The sequence below is a fragment of the Ranitomeya variabilis genome, unplaced genomic scaffold (assembly GCF_051348905.1).
Source record: "Ranitomeya variabilis isolate aRanVar5 unplaced genomic scaffold, aRanVar5.hap1 Scaffold_497, whole genome shotgun sequence".
In the NCBI taxonomy this organism is placed as follows: Eukaryota; Metazoa; Chordata; class Amphibia; order Anura; family Dendrobatidae; genus Ranitomeya; species Ranitomeya variabilis.
The window spans coordinates 113,553-134,542 of record NW_027508154.1 but is presented as its reverse complement, the minus strand read 5'-3'; the positions used below and the strand labels follow the sequence as shown (position 1 = coordinate 134,542).

At 44.9% G+C, this 20,990-nt stretch overlaps 1 protein-coding gene across 1 annotated transcript; it reads right to left on the bottom strand.

Annotated features, from left to right (window-relative positions):
• Positions 1–1,470: 1,470 nt before the first annotated feature.
• Positions 1,471–2,370, bottom strand: LOC143790640 (odorant receptor 131-2-like). The gene has a single exon (XM_077279149.1). The coding sequence runs from the start codon at positions 2,368–2,370 to the stop codon at positions 1,471–1,473; it is 900 nt and encodes a 299-aa protein (XP_077135264.1).
• Positions 2,371–20,990: the final 18,620 nt, after the last annotated feature.

Below are 20,990 nucleotides of genomic sequence, written 5' to 3'. Positions count from 1 at the left end.
CATTTCTCTTTTGGTGGTGCTATTGGAAGAAGGGTCAAATGTTGAGCGTTACCCAGATTGTCGCTGTGTATTAGGAACACCATGTAATCAGCTTTTTCTCTCTTGACCCTGTACTAGAAAAGGAAGCAAGTAGGACAACCCCTTTAAGTATGACAATGTTGATCTTTTTTTTCTTTATTATCCTCATAGAAAATAATACTGTAGTTTACACTCTGGTTTCACTTAAGGCTGATGCTTTTCGTTTTCTGTAGCTCACTCAGTCAGTTTGTCTGTACAGACTGTGGCAAGATGAGCAGAGTCCTCTCATTCTCATTAGATGATAATAACAGTTTTGTGGTATTTGTGGAAGCCTTCGATAAAGCAGAATAACAACATTTTATTCTATACACACAAATCTGTATGCAGTTCCCTGTTTTCTTATTTGTCTCTGGAGACTATAATGATCTACAACTAGAGTTGAGCAAAAGATTCGCTCTCCCCTAATCTGGCTTCCAGTCTACTGAGGAGTTACTCCGGGGCAGACTGCATTCCTGGGGCCAGCATCCCAGGCATCTCATAGAGTAAGACATAAAGACGTCGCAAAATCCAGATACAGGGCTGAACACATCGGGTACAGAAGTGAACGCTGCCCCTCCTGGCCTGACTTCCTTGGAGGACTCAACACCGAATATGGGCAGTACAAATCTTTTTGCTCAATTCTATCCATAACATTAAATTATTCAAACATTAATAATGTTTTCATTATTATTAAAAATTTAAAATTATTGAAATTCTACAAATTTTTGAGTTTCACAAATTTTTACATTCCACAAGATTTTTCCATTTTTTTTTTTAAAGTTTTTCATGGTTTTTTGTTTTCACTTTTACAGTTTTACTTGGTTCTTAGAAATGGAAACACACAGAATATCAGTCTCTAAGATTGGAGTATTGTTCACAGATATCTCGAATGTGGCTTCTCAGGACCAAACAAGAATACCTGAAAATCCTCCGGTGAGCTTTGGCTGTATGATAATAATAGTACTGGTCACGTGTTTTTCATAGTTGGAGGGTCCTCTGTTGGCTCCCATCTACAATAGTCATATCGGGATCAAAGCAAAATGTATTTTTCAACTTCTCATGGAGTGAAAAGGCATTCTACACCAGATACTGCTTGTGTACAGGAGTAGGATCCGTCCACCAATGCCTGAACTAAAGTAGAACCAAAAGATGAATACTATACATACTGCCAACCTACCCAAGCTTTGGCCCACCTCTACTAAAACGTATTTTTTAAGTAAAAAAGTAAATTGGGTGATTGGGACAAATTTATTATAATATGTGTTGTATTATACCTGATAGTTGGCATGTAGATATGGGTCCTTTCATTCCTAGTCTACCTAATAAATATTGTCCAACCATCCTTTTGGGCTGCACCCATTTTGCAAAAAGTTGTAAAGTTTGGCCTTTCCTTATTTAGTGACATCCATCCAACTATACAAAGAAGTTCATCTTCCTTATATATTTTCGGAACACTTCATCCCTTACACCATAAATCAAAGGACTGATATATCTGGGGATGCACATGAATAAGAAAAAGTTGGTTATTGGTATAAAATAGAAATATTTCCTCAAGTAAGCATCAGTGAAAGAATATGAAAAATACATCATACAGAGTCCGAGCTGGAAGGCGTGAAGAAGAACAGTTTTCTCTGCCTTAAAAGCAGAAGACCTCCCAGATCCAATCTTCCGAGCCACCACCATAACTTTCACATAGGTGTAAAGGATGACCAATCCCACCAAGATGAAGGTGGTGATCTCCATCAATGACCTTAGGGTTAATTGAAAACTGTTCATTGCAAATGTTGACCACTGACATATCAAGCTGGTGGAGAAGAAATTCTTTGGCATTGAATAACACATGGCGATAAAGTCAGGCACCAGAGGAGTGCTACTCAGAAGCCACATGACTCCAATGACCAAAAGAGACCTCTGCATGGTGCAGAATTGTGCATGTCTTAACGGATAGCAAATGGCAAAGTAACGTTCAAAGGACATGATGGCCAAGTTGTAGGCTGTCACCTTAAATGAACTTGTGGAGTACATGACGAGGGCATAACATATCGGCACAGGGATGTACACATCAAATATAGCTACAAGAGAGACGAATATCAACACAGAAAGTAGCAAGGTATCGTTTATGAGCATGTGGACAAACAGGATGTAGCGAGCATTCTCCCGAACATGAGGAGTGGTGAAGAAGACGTACAAGATGATTGTCACAAAGTAGATGAAGACACAGAAGGACAGGAGCACTAAGGCAAGCAGGGTACTCCTCACGATTTCTGCAGTTTGATTGTTCATCTTGTTGCTGACCTCAGTGAAGTTGACCATTATCAGAATAATAACAGAAAATCTTCTGGTTGAAGTCCTCATGCTAAAGAAAAAGGACAGTCATAACCTAAAGCACAAGCAACAGTTAGGCAATAGTTATCAGACCTAAATTGATGGTCCTCAAGTTGCAGAAAGTTTGCTACATTGCTTTTCTCATTGAAATTCATGAAAGTCATCAGAGTAGGACAACTTGTAGGCAACCAAATGGACTCTAGAGATATTAGAGTCCTAGTGAGGAATTCTTCTTCTTCTAGTGACTGAAAGTATCTATACACATTAGATTTCTGGCAAAGGATCCCCCCAAATTATTACTAAAATACAAGGGGCAGGTAATTGCACCATGCCTTTTTAAGATGACACTTCCTACAACTGAAATCACATTCTGCACATGTGAAAAAAAATGAATTTGAAGGGAAATTTCAGCTATGAAACCTCCAGAATGTAGCTCTGCTGCAAGTCAACCTCCCTCAACCATCATTTACCATGCAGCAAGTCTAACAGCCATCACATTATATATAAAGTGACACTCATAAAGTACCATCAAAACTCATAGTATTTGTCCCCCATACCCTAAATATGGTTCCTGGTGCTATTGTTACCTCTGCACCCATATATCTGGGTTTTGCCTCTGGGCATCACAGGTTTCTAAAGACCTACTGTAATGGTTCTAGCTACCCCATTATCAGTTTCTACTACTTACTGTACGAGGATTATGTAAGTGTTTCCATTCACATCAACAAGCTGCATAATGTATATAGTGAGAAGGATACGGGACAATGGAGGGGCTGAGCTCTATATATCTGCTTCTCAGCCCCTGATGTATTCCAAAGGATGAGTAATGTCAGAGATTGGTTTTGACATCAAAATTCTGTTTCTGAACATCATGGAAGTAATAACCCACAAGAGACTTCAGCCTTACAGATGTTGAACCTTGATTTATCCTTATGGAATTGTAAGGAGATCCGCAGTATAAGCACAGAAAATAGATAGAAAGATAGATAAAAGATAGATAATAGATAATAAATAGATAGATAATAGATAAATAGATAATAGAAACATACTAGTTAGATAGATAATAGGTAGATAATGGATAGGTGATTGATAGATAGATACCAGGCCCTGGTAGAACCTGTGTATTCTGATTGTAGGCCCACCATCCTGACAGCCAAAGGGGTAGTTGATGTCTGCAAGGGGAGGGTACCGATACGCATCCTGAATTGTGGGGGAAAAGAGGTCCATTTATCCAGATATGCCACCATTGCTAAACTGTTCACTGTCAGTAACAATGCCATACAAACAGCAGAGCCCTTGGTCCCGTCCCAACCAGGAGGAGTACAATGGCTCTGCAGGACAGCTGGAGGATTGGTGTCAGAAACTGCACGTAGGCATTGACTCCACTCCTTTGCACCAAAAGCATGGGGCTTACCGAGTGGTCCAGGAGTATGAGCGGGTATTCAACAAACACCCACTAGACTTTGGGCAGGTAAAAGGGGTTCAACACCATATCCCCACTGGAGAACATACACCCATTAAAGAAAGTTACCAGCCTGTAACCCCCGCTCACTATCATTGTGCCAAAGATATGTGTTGTGAAGTTGGATTTTGGGCTCCCCCGGTGGCCACTGGTGGAGTTGAACTTGTGTGCATCATCCCCTCTGTTCACCTGTTTCCATCAGGATGTGGGAGTCGCTATTTAGCCTTGCTCCTCTGTCACTTCCATGCCGGTCAACATTGTAATCAGAAGCCTTTCTGTGCATGTTCCTGCTGCTAGACAACTCCCAGCTAAGTTGGACTTTAGTCCTCGTTTGTTTTTGTATTTTGTTCCAGTTCACAGCTGTAGTTTCGTTTCTGTGTCTGGAAAGCTCTTGTGATCTGAAATTGCCACTCTGATGTTATGAGTTAATACTAGAGTCTTAAAGTAATTTCAGGATGGTGTTTTGATAGGGTTTTCAGCTGACCATGAAAGTGCCCTTTCTGTCTTCCTGCTATCTAGTAAGCGGACCTCAATTTTGCTAAACCTATTTTCATAATACGTTTGTCATTTTCATCTAAAATCACCGCCAATATATGTGGGGGCCTCTGTCTGCCTTTCGGGGAAATTTCTCTAGAGGTGAGCCAGGACTATATTTTCCTCTGCCAGGATTAGTTAGTCCTCCGGCTGGCGCTGGGCGTCTAGGGATAAAACGTAGGCAACGCTACCCGGCTACTGTTAGTTGTGCGGCAGGTTTAGTTCATGGTCAGTTTAGTTTCCATCCTTCCAAGAGCTAGTTCTTATGTTTGCTGGGCTATGTTCTCTTGCCATTGAGAACCATAACAGTTTGACCGGCCCACAAAGGGTTAAATTAATTGGCAGAGAAAGGAGAGAAAAGAGAAGTCTGCTGAAGATTTTTATTTTTTTTTCCTTCAGTTCTGAGTGTGCTTATAATTGAATCTCTTGCAAGTCTGCCTATATTGCAGCCTTTCTCTCTCTCTCTCCTTCTAATCCTGGAATGGCTCTGTGTTCACCTGTTTAAAATGGATATTCAGAGTTTAGCTGCAGGTTTGAATAATCTCACCACGAAAGTTCAAAATTTACAAGATTTTGTTGTTCATGTTCCTATATCTGAACCTAGAATTCCTTTGCCTGAATTTTTCTCGGGGAATAGATCGTGCTTTCAAAATTTCAAAAATAATTGCAAGTTGTTTTTGTCCCTGAAATCTCGCTCTGCTGGAGATCCTGCTCAGCAGGTCAGGATTGTGATTTCCTTGCTCCGGGGCGACCCTCAAGACTGGGCTTTTGCATTGGCTCCAGGGGATCCTGCGTTGCTCAATGTGGATGCGTTTTTTCTGGCCTTGGGGTTGCTTTATGAGGAACCTCATTTAGAGCTTCAGGCGGAAAAGGCCTTGATGTCCCTATCTCAGGGGCAAGACGAAGCTGAAATATACTGCCAAAAATTCCGTAAATGGGCTGTGCTTACTCAGTGGAATGAGTGCGCCCTGGCGGCGAATTTCAGAGAGGGTCTCTCTGATGCCATTAAGGATGTTATGGTGGGGTTCCCTGTGCCTGCGGGTCTGAATGAGTCCATGACAATGGCTATCCAGATCGATAGGCGTCTGCGGGAGCGCAAACCTGTGCACCATTTGGCGGTGTCTACTGAGAAGACGCCAGAGAATATGCAATGTGATAGAATTCTGTCCAGAAGCGAACGGCAGAATTTTAGACGAAAAAATGGGTTGTGCTTCTATTGTGGTGATTCTACTCATGTTATATCAGCATGCTCTAAGCGCACTAAGAAGCTTGATAAGTCTGTTTCAATTGGCACTTTACAGTCTAAGTTTATTCTATCTGTGACCCTGATTTGTTCTTTATCATCTATTACCGCGGACGCCTATGTCGACTCTGGCGCCGCTTTGAGTCTTATGGATTGGTCCTTTGCCAAACGCTGTGGGTATGATTTAGAGCCTCTTGAAACTCCTATACCTCTGAAGGGGATTGACTCCACCCCATTGGCTAGTAATAAGCCACAATACTGGACACAAGTAACTATGCGGATTAATCCGGATCACCAGGAGATTATTCGCTTTCTTGTGCTGTATAACCTACATGATGTGTTGGTGCTTGGATTGCCATGGCTGCAATCTCATAACCCAGTCCTCGACTGGAAAGCTATGTCTGTGTTAAGCTGGGGATGTAAGGGGACGCATGGGGACGTACCTTTGGTTTCCATTTCATCATCTACTCCCTCTGAGATTCCTGAATTCTTGTCTGACTATTGTGACGTTTTTGAAGAACCTAAGCTTGGTTCACTACCTCCGCACCGGGAGTGCGATGGTGCCATAGATTTGATTCCGGGTAGTAAATACCCTAAGGGTCGTTTATTTAATCTGTCTGTGCCTGAACATGCTGCTATGCGAGAATATATAAAGGAGTCCTTGGAAAAGGGACATATTCGTCCTTCGTCATCTCCCTTAGGAGCCGGTTTTTTCTTTGTGGCTAAGAAAGATGGCTCTTTGAGGCCGTGTATTGATTATCGGCTTTTGAATAAAATCACGGTTAAATATCAATATCCGTTGCCACTGCTGACTGATTTGTTTGCTCGCATAAAGGGGGCCAAGTGGTTCTCTAAGATAGATCTCCGTGGGGCGTATAATTTGGTGCGAATTAAGCAGGGGGATGAGTGGAAAACCGCATTTAATACGCCCGAGGGCCACTTTGAGTATTTGGTGATGCCTTTTGGTCTTTCAAATGCCCCTTCAGTCTTTCAGTCCTTTATGCATGACATTTTCCGTGATTATTTGGATAAATTTATGATTGTGTATCTGGATGATATTTTGATTTTTTCGGATGACTGGGACTCTCATGTCCAGCAGGTCAGGAGGGTTTTTCAGGTTTTGCGGTCTAATTCCTTGTGTGTGAAGGGTTCTAAGTGCGTTTTTGGGGTTCAAAAGATTTCCTTCTTGGGATATATTTTTTCCCCCTCTTCCATCGAGATGGATCCTGTCAAGGTTCAGGCTATTTGTGATTGGACGCAACCCTCTTCTCTTAAGAGTCTTCAGAAATTTTTGGGCTTTGCTAACTTTTATCGTCGATTTATTGCTGGTTTTTCTGATGTTGTTAAGCCATTGACTGATTTGACTAAGAAGGGTGCTGATGTTGCTGATTGGTCCCCTGCTGCTGTGGAGGCCTTTCGGGAGCTTAAGCGCCGCTTTTCTTCCGCCCCTGTGTTACGTCAGCCTGATGTTGCTCTTCCTTTTCAGGTTGAGGTCGACGCTTCTGAAATCGGAGCTGGGGCGGTTTTGTCGCAGAGAAGTTCCGATTGCTCCGTGATGAGACCTTGTGCTTTTTTTTCGCGTAAATTTTCGCCCGCAGAGCGGAATTATGATATTGGGAATCGGGAGCTTTTGGCCATGAAGTGGGCTTTTGAGGAGTGGCGTCATTGGCTTGAGGGGGCTAGACATCAGGTGGTGGTATTGACTGACCACAAAAATCTAATTTATCTTGAGTCCGCCAGACCCCTGAATCCTAGACAGGCGCGCTGGTCGTTGTTTTTCTCTCGGTTTAATTTTGTGGTGTCCTACCTGCCGGGTTCTAAGAATGTTAAGGCGGATGCCCTTTCTAGGAGTTTTGAGCTTGACTCCCCTGGTAATTCTGAACCTACAGGTATCCTTAAGGATGGAGTGATATTGTCTGCCGTTTCTCCAGACCTGCGGCGGGCCTTGCAGGAGTTTCAGGCGGATAGACCTGATCGTTGCCCACCTGGTAGACTGTTTGTTCCTGATGATTGGACCAGTAAAGTCATTTCTGAGGTTCATTCTTCTGCGTTGGCAGGTCATCCTGGAATCTTTGGTACCAGGGATTTGGTGGCAAGGTCCTTCTGGTGGCCTTCCCTGTCACGAGATGTGCGAGGCTTTGTGCAGTCTTGTGACGTTTGTGCTCGGGCCAAGCCTTGTTGTTCTCGGGCTAGTGGATTGTTGTTGCCCTTGCCTATCCCGAAGAGGCCTTGGACGCACATCTCGATGGATTTTATTTCGGATCTTCCTGTTTCTCAGAAGATGTCTGTCATCTGGGTGGTGTGTGACCGTTTCTCTAAGATGGTCCATTTGGTTCCCCTGCCTAAGTTGCCTTCTTCTTCCGAGTTGGTTCCTCTGTTTTTTCAAAATGTGGTCCGTTTGCATGGTATTCCGGAGAATATCGTTTCCGACAGAGGAACCCAATTCGTGTCTAGATTTTGGCGAGCATTCTGTGCTAGGATGGGCATAGATTTGTCTTTCTCGTCTGCTTTCCATCCTCAGACTAATGGCCAGACCGAGCGGACGAATCAAACCTTGGAGACATATTTGAGGTGTTTTGTGTCTGCGGATCAGGATGATTGGGTTGCTTTTTTGCCTTTAGCGGAGTTTGCCCTCAATAATCGGGCCAGCTCTGCCACCTTGGTGTCTCCTTTTTTCTGTAATTCGGGGTTTCATCCTCGATTTTCTTCTGGTCAGGTGGAATCTTCGGATTGTCCTGGAGTGGATGCTGTGGTGGAGAGGTTGCATCAGATTTGGGGGCAGGTAGTGGACAATTTGAAGTTGTCCCAGGAGAAGACTCAGCTTTTTGCCAACCGCCGGCGTCGGGTTGGTCCTCGGCTTTGTGTTGGGGACTTGGTGTGGTTGTCTTCTCGTTTTGTCCCTATGAGGGTTTCTTCTCCTAAGTTTAAGCCTCGGTTCATCGGCCCGTACAAGATATTGGAGATTCTTAACCCTGTGTCCTTCCGTTTGGACCTCCCTGCATCTTTTTCTATTCATAATGTTTTTCATCGGTCATTATTGCGCAGGTATGAGGTACCGGTTGTGCCTTCCGTTGAGCCTCCTGCTCCGGTGTTGGTTGAGGGCGAGTTGGAGTACGTTGTGGAAAAAATCTTGGACTCCCGTGTTTCCAGACGGAAACTCCAGTATCTGGTCAAATGGAAGGGATACGGTCAGGAGGATAATTCTTGGGTGACTGCCTCTGATGTTCATGCCTCCGATCTGGTCCGTGCCTTTCATAGGGCTCATCCTGATCGCCCTGGTGGTTCTGGTGAGGGTTCGGTGCCCCCTCCTTGAGGGGGGGGTACTGTTGTGAAGTTGGATTTTGGGCTCCCCCGGTGGCCACTGGTGGAGTTGAACTTGTGTGCATCATCCCCTCTGTTCACCTGTTTCCATCAGGATGTGGGAGTCGCTATTTAGCCTTGCTCCTCTGTCACTTCCATGCCGGTCAACATTGTAATCAGAAGCCTTTCTGTGCATGTTCCTGCTGCTAGACAACTCCCAGCTAAGTTGGACTTTAGTCCTCGTTTGTTTTTGTATTTTGTTCCAGTTCACAGCTGTAGTTTCGTTTCTGTGTCTGGAAAGCTCTTGTGATCTGAAATTGCCACTCTGATGTTATGAGTTAATACTAGAGTCTTAAAGTAATTTCAGGATGGTGTTTTGATAGGGTTTTCAGCTGACCATGAAAGTGCCCTTTCTGTCTTCCTGCTATCTAGTAAGCGGACCTCAATTTTGCTAAACCTATTTTCATAATACGTTTGTCATTTTCATCTAAAATCACCGCCAATATATGTGGGGGCCTCTGTCTGCCTTTCGGGGAAATTTCTCTAGAGGTGAGCCAGGACTATATTTTCCTCTGCCAGGATTAGTTAGTCCTCCGGCTGGCGCTGGGCGTCTAGGGATAAAACGTAGGCAACGCTACCCGGCTACTGTTAGTTGTGCGGCAGGTTTAGTTCATGGTCAGTTTAGTTTCCATCCTTCCAAGAGCTAGTTCTTATGTTTGCTGGGCTATGTTCTCTTGCCATTGAGAACCATAACAGTTTGACCGGCCCACAAAGGGTTAAATTAATTGGCAGAGAAAGGAGAGAAAAGAGAAGTCTGCTGAAGATTTTTATTTTTTTTTCCTTCAGTTCTGAGTGTGCTTATAATTGAATCTCTTGCAAGTCTGCCTATATTGCAGCCTTTCTCTCTCTCTCTCCTTCTAATCCTGGAATGGCTCTGTGTTCACCTGTTTAAAATGGATATTCAGAGTTTAGCTGCAGGTTTGAATAATCTCACCACGAAAGTTCAAAATTTACAAGATTTTGTTGTTCATGTTCCTATATCTGAACCTAGAATTCCTTTGCCTGAATTTTTCTCGGGGAATAGATCGTGCTTTCAAAATTTCAAAAATAATTGCAAGTTGTTTTTGTCCCTGAAATCTCGCTCTGCTGGAGATCCTGCTCAGCAGGTCAGGATTGTGATTTCCTTGCTCCGGGGCGACCCTCAAGACTGGGCTTTTGCATTGGCTCCAGGGGATCCTGCGTTGCTCAATGTGGATGCGTTTTTTCTGGCCTTGGGGTTGCTTTATGAGGAACCTCATTTAGAGCTTCAGGCGGAAAAGGCCTTGATGTCCCTATCTCAGGGGCAAGACGAAGCTGAAATATACTGCCAAAAATTCCGTAAATGGGCTGTGCTTACTCAGTGGCATGAGTGCGCCCTGGCGGCGAATTTCAGAGAGGGTCTCTCTGATGCCATTAAGGATGTTATGGTGGGGTTCCCTGTGCCTGCGGGTCTGAATGAGTCCATGACAATGGCTATCCAGATCGATAGGCGTCTGCGGGAGCGCAAACCTGTGCACCATTTGGCGGTGTCTACTGAGAAGACGCCAGAGAATATGCAATGTGATAGAATTCTGTCCAGAAGCGAACGGCAGAATTTTAGACGAAAAAATGGGTTGTGCTTCTATTGCGGTGATTCAACTCATGTTATATCAGCATGCTCTAAGCGTACTAAGAAGCTTGATAAGTCTGTTTCAATTGGCACTTTACAGTCTAAGTTTATTCTATCTGTGACCCTGATTTGTTCTTTATCATCTATTACCGCGGACGCCTATGTCGACTCTGGCGCCGCTTTGAGTCTTATGGATTGGTCCTTTGCCAAACGCTGTGGGTATGATTTAGAGCCTCTTGAAACTCCTATACCTCTGAAGGGGATTGACTCCACCCCATTGGCTAGTAATAAGCCACAATACTGGACACAAGTAACTATGCGGATTAATCCGGATCACCAGGAGATTATTCGCTTTCTTGTGCTGTATAACCTACATGATGTGTTGGTGCTTGGATTGCCATGGCTGCAATCTCATAACCCAGTCCTCGACTGGAAAGCTATGTCTGTGTTAAGCTGGGGATGTAAGGGGACGCATGGGGACGTACCTTTGGTTTCCATTTCATCATCTACTCCCTCTGAGATTCCTGAATTCTTGTCTGACTATTGTGACGTTTTTGAAGAACCTAAGCTTGGTTCACTACCTCCGCACCGGGAGTGCGATGGTGCCATAGATTTGATTCCGGGTAGTAAATACCCTAAGGGTCGTTTATTTAATCTGTCTGTGCCTGAACATGCTGCTATGCGAGAATATATAAAGGAGTCCTTGGAAAAGGGACATATTCGTCCTTCGTCATCTCCCTTAGGAGCCGGTTTTTTCTTTGTGGCTAAGAAAGATGGCTCTTTGAGGCCGTGTATTGATTATCGGCTTTTGAATAAAATCACGGTTAAATATCAATATCCGTTGCCACTGCTGACTGATTTGTTTGCTCGCATAAAGGGGGCCAAGTGGTTCTCTAAGATAGATCTCCGTGGGGCGTATAATTTGGTGCGAATTAAGCAGGGGGATGAGTGGAAAACCGCATTTAATACGCCCGAGGGCCACTTTGAGTATTTGGTGATGCCTTTTGGTCTTTCAAATGCCCCTTCAGTCTTTCAGTCCTTTATGCATGACATTTTCCGTGATTATTTGGATAAATTTATGATTGTGTATCTGGATGATATTTTGATTTTTTCGGATGACTGGGACTCTCATGTCCAGCAGGTCAGGAGGGTTTTTCAGGTTTTGCGGTCTAATTCCTTGTGTGTGAAGGGTTCTAAGTGCGTTTTTGGGGTTCAAAAGATTTCCTTCTTGGGATATATTTTTTCCCCCTCTTCCATCGAGATGGATCCTGTCAAGGTTCAGGCTATTTGTGATTGGACGCAACCCTCTTCTCTTAAGAGTCTTCAGAAATTTTTGGGCTTTGCTAACTTTTATCGTCGATTTATTGCTGGTTTTTCTGATGTTGTTAAGCCATTGACTGATTTGACTAAGAAGGGTGCTGATGTTGCTGATTGGTCCCCTGCTGCTGTGGAGGCCTTTCGGGAGCTTAAGCGCCGCTTTTCTTCCGCCCCTGTGTTACGTCAGCCTGATGTTGCTCTTCCTTTTCAGGTTGAGGTCGACGCTTCTGAAATCGGAGCTGGGGCGGTTTTGTCGCAGAGAAGTTCCGATTGCTCCGTGATGAGACCTTGTGCTTTTTTTTCGCGTAAATTTTCGCCCGCAGAGCGGAATTATGATGTTGGGAATCGGGAGCTTTTGGCCATGAAGTGGGCTTTTGAGGAGTGGCGTCATTGGCTTGAGGGGGCTAGACATCAGGTGGTGGTATTGACTGACCACAAAAATCTAATTTATCTTGAGTCCGCCAGACGCCTGAATCCTAGACAGGCGCGCTGGTCGTTGTTTTTCTCTCGGTTTAATTTTGTGGTGTCCTACCTGCCGGGTTCTAAGAATGTTAAGGCGGATGCCCTTTCTAGGAGTTTTGAGCTTGACTCCCCTGGTAATTCTGAACCTACAGGTATCCTTAAGGATGGAGTGATATTGTCTGCCGTTTCTCCAGACCTGCGGCGGGCCTTGCAGGAGTTTCAGGCGGATAGACCTGATCGTTGCCCACCTGGTAGACTGTTTGTTCCTGATGATTGGACCAGTAAAGTCATTTCTGAGGTTCATTCTTCTGCGTTGGCAGGTCATCCTGGAATCTTTGGTACCAGGGATTTGGTGGCAAGGTCCTTCTGGTGGCCTTCCCTGTCACGAGATGTGCGAGGCTTTGTGCAGTCTTGTGACGTTTGTGCTCGGGCCAAGCCTTGTTGTTCTCGGGCTAGTGGATTGTTGTTGCCCTTGCCTATCCCGAAGAGGCCTTGGACGCACATCTCGATGGATTTTATTTTGGATCTTCCTGTTTCTCAGAAGATGTCTGTCATCTGGGTGGTGTGTGACCGTTTCTCTAAGATGGTCCATTTGGTTCCCCTGCCTAAGTTGCCTTCTTCTTCCGAGTTGGTTCCTCTGTTTTTTCAAAATGTGGTCCGTTTGCATGGTATTCCGGAGAATATCGTTTCCGACAGAGGAACCCAATTCGTGTCTAGATTTTGGCGAGCATTCTGTGCTAGGATGGGCATAGATTTGTCTTTCTCGTCTGCTTTCCATCCTCAGACTAATGGCCAGACCGAGCGGACGAATCAAACCTTGGAGACATATTTGAGGTGTTTTGTGTCTGCGGATCAGGATGATTGGGTTGCTTTTTTGCCTTTAGCGGAGTTTGCCCTCAATAATCGGGCCAGCTCTGCCACCTTGGTGTCTCCTTTTTTCTGTAATTCGGGGTTTCATCCTCGATTTTCTTCTGGTCAGGTGGAATCTTCGGATTGTCCTGGAGTGGATGCTGTGGTGGAGAGGTTGCATCAGATTTGGGGGCAGGTAGTGGACAATTTGAAGTTGTCCCAGGAGAAGACTCAGCTTTTTGCCAACCGCCGGCGTCGGGTTGGTCCTCGGCTTTGTGTTGGGGACTTGGTGTGGTTGTCTTCTCGTTTTGTCCCTATGAGGGTTTCTTCTCCTAAGTTTAAGCCTCGGTTCATCGGCCCGTACAAGATATTGGAGATTCTTAACCCTGTGTCCTTCCGTTTGGACCTCCCTGCATCTTTTTCTATTCATAATGTTTTTCATCGGTCATTATTGCGCAGGTATGAGGTACCGGTTGTGCCTTCCGTTGAGCCTCCTGCTCCGGTGTTGGTTGAGGGCGAGTTGGAGTACGTTGTGGAAAAAATCTTGGACTCCCGTGTTTCCAGACGGAAACTCCAGTATCTGGTCAAATGGAAGGGATACGGTCAGGAGGATAATTCTTGGGTGACTGCCTCTGATGTTCATGCCTCCGATCTGGTCCGTGCCTTTCATAGGGCTCATCCTGATCGCCCTGGTGGTTCTGGTGAGGGTTCGGTGCCCCCTCCTTGAGGGGGGGGTACTGTTGTGAAGTTGGATTTTGGGCTCCCCCGGTGGCCACTGGTGGAGTTGAACTTGTGTGCATCATCCCCTCTGTTCACCTGTTTCCATCAGGATGTGGGAGTCGCTATTTAGCCTTGCTCCTCTGTCACTTCCATGCCGGTCAACATTGTAATCAGAAGCCTTTCTGTGCATGTTCCTGCTGCTAGACAACTCCCAGCTAAGTTGGACTTTAGTCCTCGTTTGTTTTTGTATTTTGTTCCAGTTCACAGCTGTAGTTTCGTTTCTGTGTCTGGAAAGCTCTTGTGATCTGAAATTGCCACTCTGATGTTATGAGTTAATACTAGAGTCTTAAAGTAATTTCAGGATGGTGTTTTGATAGGGTTTTCAGCTGACCATGAAAGTGCCCTTTCTGTCTTCCTGCTATCTAGTAAGCGGACCTCAATTTTGCTAAACCTATTTTCATAATACGTTTGTCATTTTCATCTAAAATCACCGCCAATATATGTGGGGGCCTCTGTCTGCCTTTCGGGGAAATTTCTCTAGAGGTGAGCCAGGACTATATTTTCCTCTGCCAGGATTAGTTAGTCCTCCGGCTGGCGCTGGGCGTCTAGGGATAAAACGTAGGCAACGCTACCCGGCTACTGTTAGTTGTGCGGCAGGTTTAGTTCATGGTCAGTTTAGTTCCCATCCTTCCAAGAGCTAGTTCTTATGTTTGCTGGGCTATGTTCTCTTGCCATTGAGAACCATAACAGATATGTTACAGGAGATGAAGGAGACTGGTCTGGTCAAAGATAGTTGTAGCCCCTGGGCAGCTCCATTAGTCCTCGTTAGAAAAAAAGATGGTACCATGAGAACGTGTGTTGACTACAGGTGAATCAACAGCATTACACACAAGAATGCCTACCTATTACCTAGAATTGAGGAGTCATTAGCTGCACTGAGATCCGCTAACTATTTCCCCACCTTAAATCTCACCAGTGGGTATTGGCAGCTTCCCGTGGCAGAGTCAGATAAAGAGAAGACTGCCTTCACAACACCAATGGGTCTTTCCGAGTTCAACTACATGCTATTCGGGCTGTGCAATGCACCAGGGACGTCTAAGAGGATGATGGAGTGTTGCCTCGGGCACAAGAACTTTAAGACTGTTCTGCTGTACCTGGATGACTTCATCGTATTCTCCAAAACCTAAGAAGACCATTTGAAGCACCTGGCTGAGGTGTTTGAAGCCCTGTCCAACATTGGCCTGAAGGTGAAGCCGTCCAGATGCCACCTGCTGAAGCCCAAGGTCCAGTACCTAGGTCACGTGGTAAGCGACTAAGGTGTGGCACCGGTGTGGCCAAAACCCAGCAACATTCATGATGTATGGCAGGGTTGGTAGTCTAATACCAAAGATTCATCAAGGACTTTACCAAGCTAGCCGCACCCCTGCAAGACTTGCTAGTGTGCCAATCTAAGAAGGCCAAGAGCAAGACTCCTCCGTTCGAGTGGAATGACAGGTTGGAAGAATCCTTCACCCGTTTGAAGTTGGCTCTCATGGGAGATGAAGTCCTGGCCTATTCTGACTATGACCACCGTTTATACTCTACACAGATGCCAGCAACATGGGTTTCGGAGCAGTGCTGTCCCAGGTGCAGAAAGGCAGAGAGAAAGTGATTGCCTACACCAGCAGGAAGCTTCATCCCACCGAAAGGAACCCCAACAACTATAGTTCCTTTAAGTTGGAGTTTCTCACCATAGTCTGGTCTTCAAGCACTGTTGAGGGAGGATTTCAAGTGATCCTTCACGGTTAACCCAGTGATTTCCAAATTAATATATAAGGTGTTGCCGGCAACTGAAAATGACCAGACGGAGACGTGTGTCTCTGTATGGGGGATCGAGCTGATCTCTAGCCCCCGTTTATTCTGCATGACTTTATTATAATCATAGAAATTACACTTCAACCAATCAGCATAAGAACACGCTCACGGTTCTTAGCCTATAAGAATGCAGAACTTCAACCAATTAGCATAAGAACATGCTCACAGTTCTTAGCCTATAAGAATACAGGAACAATCTGTGCGTCAAAGTTTTGTAGAACAATACACCCTCAGTCTCATGTTCTACCGAGGTTGCAACAATCAAGGTCTCATCAAAATCTCATAACAGCTGTAACCTTTAGCCTACTAACAAAATTTATCAAAACAACAAAATGGAGTCGAAAAGCACAAAATGGAGATTCTTTCTTAATTTCTTCCTTCACATTCCCCCCTAGATAAATTTTGTTAATTAATGTCCAGCATCAGAGATACTATCCCAAGCTCTAAGCTCGAGGGGTACTGGTCTTCACATGGCTGGTGCCATGTTACCAGCCATGGCTGTTGCGGCATACCCGTCCCCCCTGTATACTAGAATTTACGAATAACAATTATTGATAACAGTAGTGGGGATCTTTTGAAGATAGCCATGCGCTTGGCTTCAACATCTTCATCAGATAACTTTGTGAAATCGGTGTAGAGAAGAACAGAGATAGCAACGCTTTTGGTTTCATCACTAGTTATCCTAGTGCAGAATTTCCTAATACACACAGAAATACACCAAAAAACAAGTTTTAGTATTACATACATGACAAAGATAAAGGTGAATACTGGCCACAGTATAAGAGTATAGCAGTACAAAAAGTATAAGATATATATTCTCACCTTGACAATCCCCCCTAAATACTAAGTTTTTTCCCTAAAGAAAGATCCTTCGAGACTGTCCATGTGATGGGAAAAGGGGAAGTGGATTTCTTCATCCAGACACCTCAGAAGCTCTCCCCTAGCGAGAGGCCTCCAGGCAGCTGAACCCTTCACTAACCTCACATGGAGTTCTCCCACTGTCCCTAAACTAAATCTCTTAGCATCATCTGAGAATGGGGGGTTCTGTCTACTCTCTTGAGGGGGACATACTTAGGGATCTCCCCTGGATCAGTACCATCGTACTCTGGTGGGTCTACTTCTTGATTGAGGAAGGTGCCAGTCGGAGTTGCTTTCACTAACTACCTAGGCCTGCCCAGGTGTACTTATACATCCATCATATTATCATTATTTGTTTGTAAAATGAGAAAGGTTGGTTCTCAGGGTCAGCCAATTGTTTTTGCATAGCTAGTCAGAGGGCCTCCAGGGATAATACTCCTGTATCTGTCTTACCCTACCTGATGTGGTTGGTTCTCTGGTGGTGGGGGCGACATGACATGCTGGTCTACAGCTCCTTCCCAAAAGGATTACTGTCTGCCTACTCCCAAAAGTTAATGTCTCCAGTATCCACCAACCACAATCCTGTGTCAGCTTCTTATATCACTGCATGTGATCTTGTCTGGACAGGATTCAGTGTAATTCTCTTAGGTCGGGTTGCAGCACGAGTCATACAAGTGTTAGGGCCCAAATCCTCAACTATACCCTGGAAGGCATCACAGCTATAATTAACAAATCTTTGTTCACTGTAATATGTATATATTTGATCCATTCAACATTTTTTATTAATCTGCACCTGTGGGATTATAGAAGCAAAGCCGGCATAAATCTGGTTCTGGGCTTTAAACTGGTCAGGCACCCCCCTTGGCACTCCAATGGCATCAATATATACTAATAGATCTTCTTCACAACTCATGTAGAGCTGATCGAGACTTCTCCTCTTTCTGGTAAGTTCATCAGGTGTCTCTGGATCTCAAAGTAAAATCTTGAACTGCATGGCTAGTTTAACAGGGGTGCATTGGCCTATCCAGGCATTAGGCAACCTAGGACGGAGCTTACCATCTCCACATAACCAATAAATATCGTACATATATTCTGTATATTTGATTAGCAAATCAGTATCTAGAGAACTGCTCCCTTTGTAGAAACCTGTCTCGAAGATCCCTACTAGTGTACCTGTGGTGTCGTGGGAATTATAGCAGGTGTAATTGTCAGCTAATACGGTTACTTCTCCTGGGACCTTTAGTTTAGGTTCCTCATGAATTAGTGGGACGTAATCTGGGCAATCAGTGGACTTCAAACCTTTCAACAAGTTCATGACACAGGCAGTGGTGTTGTCATCAGGAAAAAGCAATGCATGTGTGTATAGGTGTGTATTCGCAGCAGCACAAGCAATACATCCTATAGAGATATTCTGGACTCTTACATTGTATCTCACCCATTCTAACCATAGGTTTTTCCTTGGGGCTGTTTGTGTTTCTATGGAGAAAACCTCTTGCCAACTGAGAGCTGGAATGGGGATCACTTCATTAACTACATTTTGCAAACGCTCACCTGGGCTTGTTTTAGGTGTACTAGTAACAGGGGCTTTGGTTGGTCTGAAACTAATATCCTAGAGCTGTATATGGCCTAAATTCCCATGGTATCCACTACTAAATACATAATTATAATGCCTTCCCAGTACAAATGTCTGCAGGTCAGCAGATTGGGGGCTTTCGAGATTTAGGAGGAGGGGGTGACAACTTTTACCCCATTTACAGCCCCTAAGTGGTTGCAGAAGGGCTGTTAGATGCATTCTCTCATGGAGACTCCTACCCGTCCCATCCTTGGGAACATGGCTTCACTAGATTTATATCCCCAATCATCTCCCGTATTCCAGGCAGCATCTGACCAATAATAACGGTTATTGTTATCATTTCTGGTAACACACATATAAAACTGGATGGTCCCCTCTACCACCCGTTCAGTCTCGGGGCACTTGACTACATCACAGAAATCAAATCGCCAGATATTCGCCGGGGCTGTCAGGTTTACCCAGAGAATAGTAGGACCAGAATTCTTATTTTTACAATAGGGACCAAAGAGGTAGGGGCGAGGATAGCCCTCAGTTCCAGGATCAAAAACAACAGTCTCTTTTACAGTGTGAGGCATGGATCCAGGTGCTCTTTCCTTCGAATTTTACTGCAGTGGGGGTGACCAGGATCACCGTGTGAGGTCCTTCAAATCTCGGCTGGAGACAATCTCTGCGCACAAACTTTTTCACATACACCAGGTCTCCTGGCACAAAGGGATGGTGTCCAGGAACCTTGTCTGGGTCTGGAAAAGAACTGAAAACGGTTAAATGCACTTTGGCAAGGTTTCCATGTAAGGCCTGCACATAGCTAGTCAAGTCCTGGTACTTGAGCTGCAACTGTTATGGAAAGAAACATTCAAGATTGGGGCCCCTGCCAAACAGAATCTCATACGGTGACAGTCCTGTCTTCCTGTTTGGGGTATATCTTACTAAAAACAAAGCTAGAGGAAGGCATTCTGTCACATGGTTTACCAGTCTCTGTCATTGCCTTCTGGATTTTAAGCTTAAGAGTTCCATTTAGTCTTTCCACTTTTCCACTACTCTGTGGATGGAGTATGCAATGCTTGACTTACCCCCAGTGCTGCCATTACCTCTGACATGATCTCTCCAGTAAAATGGGAACCCCGATCGCTTTTGATGACTTCAGGAACTCCATACCTGCATATGATCTCAGCCATCAGTTTCTTCGCCGTTGTCTTAGCCGTAGCTTTGGCAACTGGGTAGGCTTCTGGCCAACCTGAAAATAAATCAATGCAGACCAACACATACTCATACGTCCCTACCCTGGGTAACTGAATATAATCATTCTGCAGTCTCTGGAATGGGTTAAAGGGCCGGGGAGTGTGTTTGGATGGGGTTTTCACTGTCCTACTCTGATTATGTGTGGCACATATCATGCAGCTCTGTACCTGCCTTTCTGCGCAGGTGGAAAACCCGGGGGCAATCCATTTTTTCTGTAGGGTGTCACACATGGCCGTCTTCGAGTGGTGCACATTCCCGTGCAGAACCTGTGCCATCATTGGGTACAGTACCTGTGGTAGGCAGACCTTTTCACTCCTCCCCCATAGTCCAGTGACGGTATCAGAGCAAGCCCCTATCTTTTGCCACCTATTTTTCTCCTCCTTACTTGCCTGTTCTTGTAACTGGGCTAAGATGTCTTTCAACACAAGTGGAGATGGTGGGGTGTCTAGGTGATGTACTTGAGAGGCTACAGGAGTGCTTGCTGCTTTCTTGGCAGCCTGGTCTGCCAGTGCGTTACCCTTTTGTTCGTCCATCAGTGCCTTTAGTATGTGCCTTTACCTTTATGATGCCTGCCTGCTTGGGTGGAAAGCTGTAGTGCATTCATAAGTTGCTGGACTGCCTCAGCACGTTTAAAGGGGTGGCCATTTGCTGTCAGGAAAGTCCTGGCTCTCCAGATAGGCCCATAACCGTGTGTAATGCCAAAAGCATACCTGGAATCAGTGTAGATATTTACAGTCTTACCTTCTGCTAGTTTGCTCTGCTTCGTGTGCAGACATATGAGCTTGCATTGACTGTGCCTTGATTATCTCATGTTCTGAGACCACAGCATATCTGGTACAGTAGCGTCCTTGGTCATCTTGGTGACGGGATCCAGCTACAAAAAGCTCAAAATCAGCATTAGAATAGGCACACTAGAGACCAGCCGTTTCCTGAGACATCAATTTCAGACAATCATGTGGTTTGGAAACCTAATCTTGTTCCTCTGGATCCATTCTAGAAAGAAAAAGAGTGTCCTTTTTCATGTCACCTACTCCTCCCCCCTTTGGATCCAGGGGAACTAGGAGAAGAGTAGCGGGGTTCAGGACAGTGCACCTTTTTTTTTTTTTTTTTTTTAAATCACATTAGTAGGCATGAGAATAGCACACCGAAGTCGCAGCTGTCTGGCCATAGACATGTGGCCAGGTTGTACTTGGTTAAGGATACTATATACATCGTGTGGGGTGGCCATAGCCTCTCCTGGTTGCAAGGGGCCATAAGTGGCAAGGTAGGCCTGACACTCTTGGGCTATGACTGGCCCCCCTTTGGCATAACTGTCCACGTCAATTGTCATACCTGATAAATGAATGCAAACAGAACTGGCAATCTGGGTGTAATGGAATACTGAAGAAGACATTGGCAAGATCGATAACTATGAACCAAGCGGCATCCTGAGATATCTGGGACAAAAGAGTATGTGGCTTAGGCACCACCGGAGTTTCTGGAACAGTAACTGCATTAACTGCCCGTAGACCTTGTACCAGCTGGTACACAGGGGGTTGGCCGGGTGGGG